The sequence below is a fragment of the Vollenhovia emeryi genome, unplaced genomic scaffold (assembly GCF_000949405.1).
Source record: "Vollenhovia emeryi isolate VEMERY1.0 unplaced genomic scaffold, V.emery_V1.0 DF939142.1, whole genome shotgun sequence".
Classification (NCBI taxonomy): domain Eukaryota; kingdom Metazoa; phylum Arthropoda; class Insecta; order Hymenoptera; family Formicidae; genus Vollenhovia; species Vollenhovia emeryi.
Window position 1 is genome coordinate 347,338 of NW_011967224.1, and position 11,788 is coordinate 359,125.

An 11,788-nucleotide genomic window follows, 5' to 3' on the forward strand; every position below is an offset into this window, starting at 1 on the left:
ATAAATATGACAGGAGATGTGTGCGTGGCACGCTCGCGAATGAGCATTTCTAAAAATGTTATTTGTTCTTGTTTGCCTGAGAAAAAATTGTCGTGTCTAGCAATAAGTGAAATATTTCGAAACCAACCATGTCCTTCGTAAAGAGAAATGCGCTATCTTAGCTTCGATCAGATACATTTGCTGTTTTATGCGAATAAATATATATGCTGTTACACATTTTTACTATATCGTGTGACGTATCACAATTAAACCGGAGCCAACTTAAACAACAAATGCAAGGAATTCGCATTAGCGACGGAAGTACAAAAAGTGACAAATGGTGAAAGAAACGAATCTAACGCGTCAATTTGCCAAGAGTCGGAAAAACGTAAATAAAACGTTTGTAGTATTATGTGTATTTCTTTGAATTGTTACTTTCAAAGAGCGCAAAACCGATACAACTTTATTATGCATATTAATATTTTCAAATATATTCTGTTACCGAAGACTTTGTGATCTAAAGTCTTTTATTTTTTACTATGCATAATTTTCGAAAATTGTTGATGATATTTACATATTTCGACTAATTGTAAGCAAACCGTGGATTGCAAATTTATTCACGGAAAGGGTTGCAAAGTCTAGCGATTAATTCTAGAATCTACCTAGAAAACAGAAAATTCCAGTGTTTAAGAGACCGAAAGTGACGCGAGAAAAGCCGAATATCACGATCACTCACGGCTGCCAAGTGCATTTCGAAAGATTATGTTCGCGCATAAACGCCAAACTGTGATTTCGCACGACGCAATTCAAAACGGACGACAAAGATCTTTTATTATTCTCCAATATGTCGAAACATTGGAAGCATCGGTACAAAACCGTAATAGCAATAAGTGATACACAGGTGCTTGCGAAAAAAATTTAAGGCTAATATCAAAACTGCCTCAAATCAAACCAAAGTCTTTTAAAAGAGACGCGCGATTAATAAAATATTCATTCAATATGTAATATTAATTTCATGTAGAATAAATTAAATGGCAAAGAAATCGAGTTCTAAAGTTCGGATAATTTATTCTTTAAACTATTTTACTTCATAATGAAATAATGCTACTAGGTTTTTTCTTGGTTGAAAAAATTTTACGTAAATAATCTTTTCTACTCTAATGTATGTGTGTTTTTAATATTGCTTCGTACATGTGTATACATGTATATACGTGTATACATACACACACTGCTATACCACTGTGCGAAAGGCTTGAGCAAATACATACTTTAAATAACTAGGAATAATTAGAAAAGAATAACATAAAAACCAAACATTTCTTATCAGTTTTGCAAAGGAAAGGAACAAAAAACAAAGTTGCAAAAAAAGGATTATAAATGAAAGGCGAAAGAACGCTGTATCTACGTATTTCTGTCAGACGAACAATAAGCCTTTTACACAGTAGTGTATATACGTAAACACTATCTAAAATATGCAGCAATATCGATGACAATAAAATCCGCACAAATGATCTTCCGTTCGTTACTTGCACAGTAGCTCATTTTGCTATCGCTTTTCGAACACTCTGTACAAGACCTTTTAGATACACATATATCGCGCGGGAGACGAGCTTTTGCTTTTAACATGTCTTTCAGTATAACGTTAAAAATGGAACAAGATCGAAGAATTTCACGTTTCAGGGAAATATGAAAAACTGGTGATACACGCCGGCGGTTCCCTCGGAAATTACAACTTTTGCACACGTTCGCACGAAGCGAAGGAACGATATTCGGTATATATATTTTTTCTATTTTCTCGACAAATAGGATTTCCGAACAAAACTCCAATTTGAGACTTCGAGATAATAACGTGCTTTGTGCCAAAAATTGATGGAATATTATACAATTAAATGTAAAATAAATTGTAATCATCCGAATGTACTAAATAAAATATCGCGAGCTATCGAGCATCTCAAATTATGTGAAACAAAACTATATAGAAATGTATAAACTGTATCAAAATATAACTTAATTATCCATATTTAATTGTTTCTGGAGAAACTACAGCTTCAGATAATAGCCAAGTTTTTCGGTACTTGCACTCTTAACAAAATTGCAAATAGACCTCTTTAAAAAGTTCATTTTCCCTTTTTCATATCTTACGTTTTGTACGTCAAATAATATTCAATGCGACACGTTATCGCAATTAGAACAATATTGAACAAGTACGACAGTAAAGGCAATTAATTTGTCAATCGTAAAAACTTACCCAGCTCCATTGGGTACAACCAGCTATTGATATCGAGGATGAGATCCATTTTGAATGACTCCGACTCGCAGTGGAGTCTGCTCACTAAAATCAACAAAGAAAAAAATGCATCGTCAGAAATTGCGCGATACACATTGCCACTTTTTATTATTAGACGATTGATTATGCAACACTACGGAGATGATTCATATTTCCGTTCGGAAGAACCATCTCATTTTCGATCAAAGACGCAACGGCGGTTGACGTCACTAATGCTCGACCAAGTACGCTTTCAATTCACGATATTATTGGCGTACATGCACATGTACGCACACCCACACATTCCTATACGCGAATATCTATTTAATACCTGCTACCCACACTTACGTCTACGATAATTATCAAATCAAGCCTCTCTCCTCCTCTCTCGTTCTTTCTTTCGATTACGGTCTTTCCCTTTCATTATTAACTCACGTCATCAACTCGCATTGGCTATAGCTTTCGATATTTCATTGAAACCAAGTAGTCGCACTAATTACTCGGAATCACTTATTGCTATATCATTGCTCGTTCGAGCGATAGTGGCGTCAAGTTAATTCCGGATTCGATAATGAAGAATACTTGCGTTATCTCGTTGCCGGCTAAGATTACAAACTAAAAAAAAAAGGGAGAGAGAAATTTAGAAGAAAATCAGCCGTGTTTAGTATATTTGAGATACGAGTATTGTCGCAACTATACATGCGAATAAATTCGATCGAGTTAATAAAACGGCGAATGTGTTTAATATAATATTTTTAATACAAAACATTTAATATAAACCATTGTTTTCATCATTCTACAGAAATAACTAAATAGATTACGTGCCGTTATTTCCAACGTTTCCGCTGCAACGCGCTGTAAATTTTGCGTTTGCAGTATTTCTCCAGGAATACCTCCAAGGTCTTTATTAGTAATAAAAAAAAAGAAATGTTAATAGTTAAGAAGAACATTTTAATTTCGTCTCTATGTCTCGTTTTTCCCATTGTTACTAATTTCAAATTAATCGCGCGCCTGTGTGTGTATATGCTCACGCAAAGCGGGGGGAAAATATTGTAAACCAAACGAAAAAACGCGGAGGAAAAAGAAAATCTTTATTACAGAAACTGTCACCATTTGCGACAGGAAAATGAAATGCGAGAAACTACATCGCCGCAAAATTCGTAGCGGAGATGCAATTATATTTCAAGGAATTTTTGACGTTACATTAAATTAGATTAAGAGAATTACCGGAAAGAGAATAAGAACACTGATTCACTCGTTTACAGATGCATTTTCGCAAGCCGTATCGAAATCGAAACCTGTCGTCGTGCACGCACAGAAAAGGTGTATACCTGTACTTCCTCCCGTATTATCTTGTTATCAGTAAAACAAAATTTTGGCCCAAGTTAATTCGCAACGCAATTAATGCAGCTTCGATCACAAAGCAGAGTTTCGAAACCAAAAAGAGCACACATTAGGATCCTTCGGCCAAACATGCAACAGCAAAATCGTCTATGAAGCGCGTGTTCCCTTAGCGATAACAATCGATCCTTTTATGAATGACGAACAATTGGATGATCGCAAATTGCACGCGTCGCGCCTCCAACGAGCTTATCTCGCCGTGCGTGTCCTTGGGATCCAAGGTCTTACACTCGATATTGATTTCGTCGACGTGTGACACCGCCCGCACCGCGATAATCTAATATCGACGTGATATCATTCTCACGCGGCGTGACTGATCTCGAGAGTGCTCGCGAGGAGCATTATCGACACCATAGATCAGCGTCAATGAGTAATGCAGCGGAGAAATACATATGTTTGAGCCTGCGTCGCAACGCAGCCGGTTCCATATGGGCCTAATCCACTTTTCGTAATGTGATGTAATCGAATTTTTCACTTAAACCCATCGCAATTCGATTCCATAAATCGATTCCCCTTTAATTCCAAAGTGCAGAGAGTAACGTCATAAAAAATATTTATCAGATATCTCTAGAAACGCGACGTTTTCCGAATAAATCTTTTGAGTTACGGACACTGTCTCTCGTCGAATTGTATCGTGTGTCCTCGGTGGAAAATTCAACGATTCCGAAAATACAGAGTGAACTGCGTATCGCCAGAAATTATCTCGGCGATTACTACACGCGAGTAATTTACCGATTATTCCGCTCTTCGGCGACCTAGAGATTCGAAGGAACGGAATCAGGAAGAGCGTGCATCGACGACGTTTGCTCGCATCTCCTACCCACGCATTCCACACCATTTTCCCCAGCTGATCCCGCCCTCTTTGTCTCGTGCCTTCCCTCTCGCCCCCTTCTCTCTTCTCATTCTCTTTCACTCACTCTCTATCTCTCTCTTCTCTTTCCCTCTTACCCCCCCCCCTCTCTCTCTCTCGCGCGCTCGTTACTTCAATTTTTATAAATTTCACTGCTATAAATACTCCGCCATTGAAAACTCTCTCTCCCTTTCGAAGAGTCCACGTTTCGCGGTAATGGAAGAACACATAACTAACCCCGGGGCAAGCTGCGACAACACTACGATCTACTCTCGTTGCTGACGTTGCTCTCAGCTGGCAACCTTTACGAAGGAGGGCAAACCAGCGGCGACGGCGCCGAAGAGAGGAGACAACCAGCAACGGCGACCTTTACGGTCCATCCGCTGCCGGCGTAAATTTTCCAACGAGCTGCCTCCTCTCTCCTCGGAAAAGGGCGGCCACCCTTCCCGACCAGCTCGTACCACCTCTCGTCGAGAGAGATAGAGAGGGGAAAAGGGTGCACCCACCCTCTCACCAGGGCACTTCCACCGCTCGTTCTCCATATCTCTCGGATAAATTTGTATTAATGTTATTCCCCGTAACACAAAGAGAAGGAGGAGAGAGAGGGAGAGGAGAAATTGAGAGTAAGTTGCACTGTCGGTCTGCAATAGTTTGCTATAAATAATCAATCTGTTGTCCCTTACTCCTCATTATATCATCTATATCTATGGCATAGAGATTTCCTCTATGAAATTATCCCCGTAGGAGATAACTTCGTACGATGGAACTGTCGGCGCGAGAGCTCGAAGGCTCTCTCGAAAATTCAGATACCCAAAGATATTTTTGCTCGCACTTTATTCTTTGGATTCTAACTCGTGTATCATAGACGCGACGCGATTGTAAATACAAATTTTTATTATTCGAAAGTTATCGGCTAGCCGCCAGATTGGCAAAATTTAAGATTAATCAACATTGATGAAAGCAAAAAACTTGAGACACGCGTTTAAACTCCAGTAAAATCACACTGATGCATTTAAACCTACGTGATAATCATCCACCTGCGAATTCGCGCCAACCAAATTACGCGAGAGACTGCTCTAATCTCGGTCTGAACTCGACTTTTCCCCGCGGTACAGGAAACGGATCCAACGACAAGCCACGAGCATCACGATTTCATGATTGTAGCTTCGAAATCTCGACCGTGCTCATCGACCATGCTGATTTCGATCCTTAAAAGGACCGTAGAGAAATATGCGGTGACTTTTGCACTCTCGCTGAGTTATCCCTGACAAAATCCGCCCGGCGCTTATCTTCTCCAACTATTCACTATTTGCATCGCACCAAAACGCTCCTTCTCCCACCCCTCCCTCCTCGAAGGGAACGAAGAGAGGGCTCGGCCGGCCATCCCCGATACGCCCCGGCACAGGACGAAAGGGATGGCAATGCACTTACCCCCACACTATATCGTCGACGCACTACTCCGCCTACTCCGAGTCCTTTTTCCTAACCTCCCCGCCCTATTTCGCTTTCCACCCTCTTTTTATTCTCTTATCCTTTCGTCCCATTCTCACTCTTGCTCGTGATTATCCCGCTCGGATTCGCTGCTTTAGTTTCGTTTCCACAAATTCCATCCTTCCCTACAGTAGACTTGGCAACTTGTTGTACAGGATATTTGCGTGAAAAACGTCAAGAGTTTCACTCGGCAGTGCAAACAACATTGAATGTGTATTTAAACATCGTTTCCTCGATTCTTAATGCGACCGAATTTTTTGTCCGTACATCGATGACTATTCTTTTCTTCGTGACTTTTCTTCGTGGGAAAAAAAACACTCAAATAGGGGCGAGGAGTTACGTTTTAAAAACCAACGCGTCGAGTAGTGATCCTCATTCGTTTCTTCTTCTTCACATCGCATTAACTCCAATCAACTTTCTTTATATTCTCTATGTATTCTTTTTGGCTTATTATTTCCAACACGAACGCGCGCGCACACGTGCGTACCAAGATATCCTTCGCAACTTCAATCGCGATTAATCACCACAGTAAAAGACACAAAACTTCAGTTTTCCACCGGTATTACGTGTATTTAATTACGGAATGTATAATTATTCGGTAATAATAATCGGTGCAATCTGTCAACGAAGATGAGCGAAATACGAAGACGACGAGTAACTTTCAGTCATAAACGAGTCCAACGACAAGTACCGTAAAGTGCGTAATGCTCGTTACTCAGACATTCATTCATTCATTCAAGTACTATTCAAGAAATAAATATATAATCACACATATATTTAATCTTTTTCTTTTGCGAACACTTAATAATAATGATCCTTTAACTATAAGAATTTTTATGAATAAATGTGGCGGCGAAATTATTACGCGTACGCGATGAATCACTCTGGATCTTTATTAACAATTTTTATTCCAGATAATCGATCGCAGTTTTAATTTAACACTCCCTGTCACACCATTCGGTCATTTTCCGATAAAGCGCCGCATGAATTGCATCGAAAATACACGTAAGGTTGCTATACTTAGGACTGCGAGTAGAGTAGCTACATGCTCACAATGAGTTTGCCGGTGAATTATTCGACAAGGATAAATAGATAGAAGGTGAGGGGGGGGGCATATAAAAGAAGTCGTTAGAGATTTTGCATTATGATATTTGAAAGATGATAACATCCGACGTAACAATCGTAAATCCGTCACGTTCGAGATATGCTGAGAAAATGTTCTTGCCTCTCGAGAAAGTTGTTTAAAGAAAACTCAAGTTTCAAGACTCGTCTAAAATGTCCAATATTAAAAAATGCATGGTATCTAAAGATATATTTAAGAAGATTCAAAATTATTTACAAATATTGAACGACGACAGAGTACAAGTAGAAAAGGAAAGATTGCAAGTTCCAAGAGATTCTGTCATCATTTATTTTTCCCTTGTAAAATGTCTTGATGTTTAATACAAGGAAACATTAACTGGAAATTAATCAAAGAATCTGCAATTGAGGAAAGCAAGACTGATCTGTGTACGTTTCATTCCTTGAGATTACACAAGATCTCAAAGAAACACATCAGAAAGAAATGACGGCGGAACACAGAAGCGTAGTTAGTGCTAACAAGGATAAAAATAAATCTAGTGATAAAGAGACCTGAGAAAAAAAAAGGAAAATTGCATAGAGGGTGGACGACACAATAGATAATTAAACGTTTACTCTCCGCGTTGAAGTAAAAATTAAATTTAAGCTGCTAATAAAGAGATAAAGAAGAGGAAGGTATGAGCGAGAGGGGAAAAAGATCGAGTCAAAGCGAAAGGGGTTGGTGGAAGCGACGAGGGGACGGCAAGAGGGCGATATGCGTGGGCAGGCTTCGACGCGGGGGTTTCCCAACTGCGCAATGTCGCTATCCGTTATCGACCGGTTCGCAAGCGCTATAAATACTGGGCACCAGGCTCTCGCTACCCTCTATAGTTCCCCCTCTCTGTTCTACAGTTTACCCTCGACCGACCACCCACGTACATGTTCCCTACAACGTCTCTCTCTTCATCCCTCTTACGACTGAACCATCCTCCACCTTTATCGTAGTTACCAGTGTATGCGTGTGCGCGCGCGTGTGTATGTGTGTGTCTTTCTCGCTGCCTCTCTCGCTCTCTCCCCTCCCTCTTGTTATTTCCCCTCTTCTCACCCTTCGCTCTCTCTCTCTCTCTCCCCCTCTTTCTCTCTCAGTCAACGAGGGGCGGAAAACCTTGACCTTCAAAAGAGCGTCAGAGGGCGAACATGGCGCTCTTTCCACCCTCTCTCGGTACTCCCTTTCCCATCTGGTTTCTCCCGCCCTCCCATCTTCTCCTCTTGCTGTCCGCTACCGCTCCGTCTTTTCTACCGCCGCTTTCAAACTATGACGATAGCCTAACTCTCTCTCTCCCTCTCCCCCCCTCTCTCTCTCTCTCATCTCATTTTTTTGTAATGACTAATGTTCCATCCTTGTTTCTCTGCTATTTCACGAGTCTCGCGAATGACTCATCTACTCTCATTTCGATTATAAGAATTATAAGATCGATTATAAGAATCTTTCTAATGTATTAAATTTACTTGAATATACTTTTGATGCATATTGCGACGAACGTGTAGCCTAATTCACTATACTTTTACTAAAGACCATTTGTCTCTACGAGTGTCGGTTACAGCTTTTTCTTCATCTCTCGTTTCGTTTTGCCAAGTGTAACTGTTCTATCTCTTCCTTCGCATTTCTTTGTTCGACTATCTAAATGCAAAACTCCACCAATGTAACAAACAAGATTTGTAAGCCGGATTGACCAAACACGTTGTATCGATTAGAAAACAAGAATAATTGCGACTTTTCGAATCGACAAAGCTATTTCTTTCTCGCGAAATGAAAATTTACGATCAGTCTCGTGACCTAGTCACACATACCTTTTTAGTGGTCAAGAAGAGTTATTTGTCTGTCGAATCGTAAAATATCGCAGATTTTTCTTTGGAAAGAAATCGAATCTTCTATCTACGTCGTACGTATCGCGAAAAGATAGATTTCTCGTACGACGGTCGTTAATAAGATGTTGATTGCACATGAACAATTCAGAAAAGAGTCACGGCGATAATATAGAAGACTCGGGAGACGAGAAACGCTGAGAAGATTAAAAATTAGTCAGCAATTAAACATTTCGGATCACAAATAATATTTTCTTAAGAAATTTTTAATTTTTGTTGACGAGAAACCGAGATGAATTTGCGATGAAAATTCTCAATGATTCCATAATATATTGTATTATCTTTCTAATTGTAAGAATAAGCTAATGGAATTACGACTTGTTTGGCGAAATATTTTTGACAATGTCTTTAAGTTAGATTAATAGCAATAAACGAATCCTAGTAAACAAAAAAAGGCAGAAATCCGTCAGAAACATTGATTGTCGATACACATTGCATTAGACCCGACAATATTTACTTCTCTACCAGAGACAAAGAGACACTACGCGAAGATCTCGATGGTCGGTCTCAAAATCGCGATATTTCGAAGCGTTGCGCAACCCTCGTCTTCCTTCTCCTCCTCCTCCTCCTTCACCTCCTTCTCTTCGTTCGTCTTCCTCGATTTGTCAGCTGGTCTCAAGGTCAACCGCTCGAGGGACCGATCTCAGACAAGGTGGGGAACGGTCTTTCAAATCACGCCACGTGCAAAGAAAAAGTGTAGCCGAAACGGCCCTCGATTATGTCATATCTTTGCAGCGTGATGGCGCGCTTACAATCAATTGATTGAGAGGAACAAAATCATTCGCGATACTTTTAGTAATTTGATAATTTCGCTTCATAAACTAATATACGAGATTGTACGCGAATTATTCGTCCTACGCCACGGAAACGTACTTGAGAATTTTTTAATTTTGATAGAGATTCAAAACTATCTAGTAAAAATTTATTAACATTCAAATGTTCGGAAATCAACAATTTCCATATCAATAATTTTAAAAGAATCACTGCGATGCAAGAACTTCACTATCGTTTTATCATTTTCAGCTTTGAAGGAAATTAAAATTGTATAACTCGCAGGGAAACTTTTTAAGAAAATAATAATTGATCATAAAGCGAGCAATTAAATGTAAAAATTATACAAGAGAATATATTAAAGCCAATTCTTCACGTTTCCCCCTTTCTTTAAATAAACGATATAAGCCTCTTAAGGATACCTAGATTTTGACTCGAGCTAGAAAAGACAATATCTGAATGTAATTTCACGTACGTCAGGCAATTGAAGGTTCGTTCAATTGCCAGTATCGTAAAACATGAAGGTTCGACGTCGTTAAAAAAACACATGTATATTTATTCTCTCCCGATAGCTGAAGTCTTAGACCGGTATTCATAGTCAGATCTTATATTCAAGACCGTCTTAAGATCATCTCTAGATACTCCGCAACCAATCAAATGTTCCATACATCATCTTTAGATAAATTCAAGACGGTCTTGAATATAAGATCCGACTATGAATACCGGCCATAGCTTTCTTGCACGTATAAAATTATTATCATTATACACCTGTTATTTATATTGTTAACTGTATTTACCGTTGTAATTTAAAGCAATCATTGGAAAGTCGCAAGTCGGTTAGAAAAAGGACCTTCTCCTAGAGAAGAGACGCGCGATAATAGCGATTTAATCAATGACCCTTCGATGTTCCCCGGCGCGAGCGAAGCTATTTAAAAGATAGGTGTAGTGGAATTGGTAAGCGGCATTCAACGATATTCTGTTATCGACATACATACCCCTCGCGAGATGAACGAGCCCGGCCACCTGATTGGCATCCGCAGAAATCACACCACGTAGTTAAATCAATACGTTCGCGAGCCGAAGAATTTATGCTCGACGCGAAATTTAATCTTGCGTCCCATATATTCGCAGAATTTCTCCATTCTCTGAAGAATAGCCAACACATGTCACAGCCGCGCTAAAGAAATGACGATTTTGTTTCGTCAGAGACGCTTGCCAGAAACATCGCTGAAAGGTGTCGATATTTTTATATAGTCCTGCTAAATTCATTGCACTCCGATTAATTTTGTCGCAATTCATTCGCGAACTTTTCTCTTTAATTTTTGTTACCGATCTACGATTTTTCGTTTTATACGCTAATTTACATTTCGACGGATCAACTTTATTCTAATTAGATGCGTCGAGCAACAATTGATAGCAAATTTTAGGAGTACCGCGATTATTTTTATATAGCCCTGCCAAATTCATTATACTCCGATTAATTTTGTCGCAATTAATTCGCGAACTTCTCTAATTTTGTTACCGATCTACGATTTTTCTTTTTATACGCTAATTTACATTTCGACGGATCAACTTTATTCTAATTAAGTAGATGCGTCGAGTAACAATTGATCGCAAATTTTAGGAGTACCGCGATATTTTTATATAGTCCTGTTAAATTCATTACACTCCGATTAATTTTGTCGCAATTCATTCGCGAACTTTTCTCTTTAATTTTTGTTACCGATCTACGATTTTTCTTTTTATACGCTAATTTACATTTCAACGGATCAACTTTATTCTAATTAGATGCGTCGAGCAACAATTGATCGCAAATTTTAGGAGTACCGCGATATTTTTATATAGTCCTGCCAAATTCATTACACTCCGATTAATTTTGTCGCAATTAATTCGCGAACTTCTCTAATTTTGTTACCGATCTACGATTTTTTTTTTATACGCTAATTTACATTTCGACGGATCAACTTTATTCTAATTAGATGCGTCGAGCAACAATTGATCGCAAATTTTAGGAGTGCCGCGATCTTTTATATAGTCCTGCCAAA

General features: G+C 39.1%; 1 protein-coding gene across 2 annotated transcripts in view; it reads right to left on the reverse strand.

Annotated features, from left to right (window-relative positions):
• The window catches only part of LOC105566722 (DNA-directed RNA polymerases I, II, and III subunit RPABC3), a 62,094-nt gene that overhangs the window by 35,640 nt on the left and 14,666 nt on the right, over window positions 1–11,788 (reverse strand). Inside the window, exons 1-2 of one of the 2 annotated variants that reach the window (XM_012020944.1) lie at window positions 4,379–4,499; window positions 2,228–2,311 (exon numbers count right to left, since the gene is read on the reverse strand). In XM_012020944.1, the coding sequence (XP_011876334.1) occupies window positions 2,228–2,311; window positions 4,379–4,484 (190 nt within the window). In that variant the 5' untranslated portion in view covers window positions 4,485–4,499. Of the gene's footprint in view, window positions 1–2,227; window positions 2,312–4,378; window positions 4,500–11,788 lie in introns of those variants that run through there. The other variant, XM_012020945.1, reaches the window with a different exon arrangement.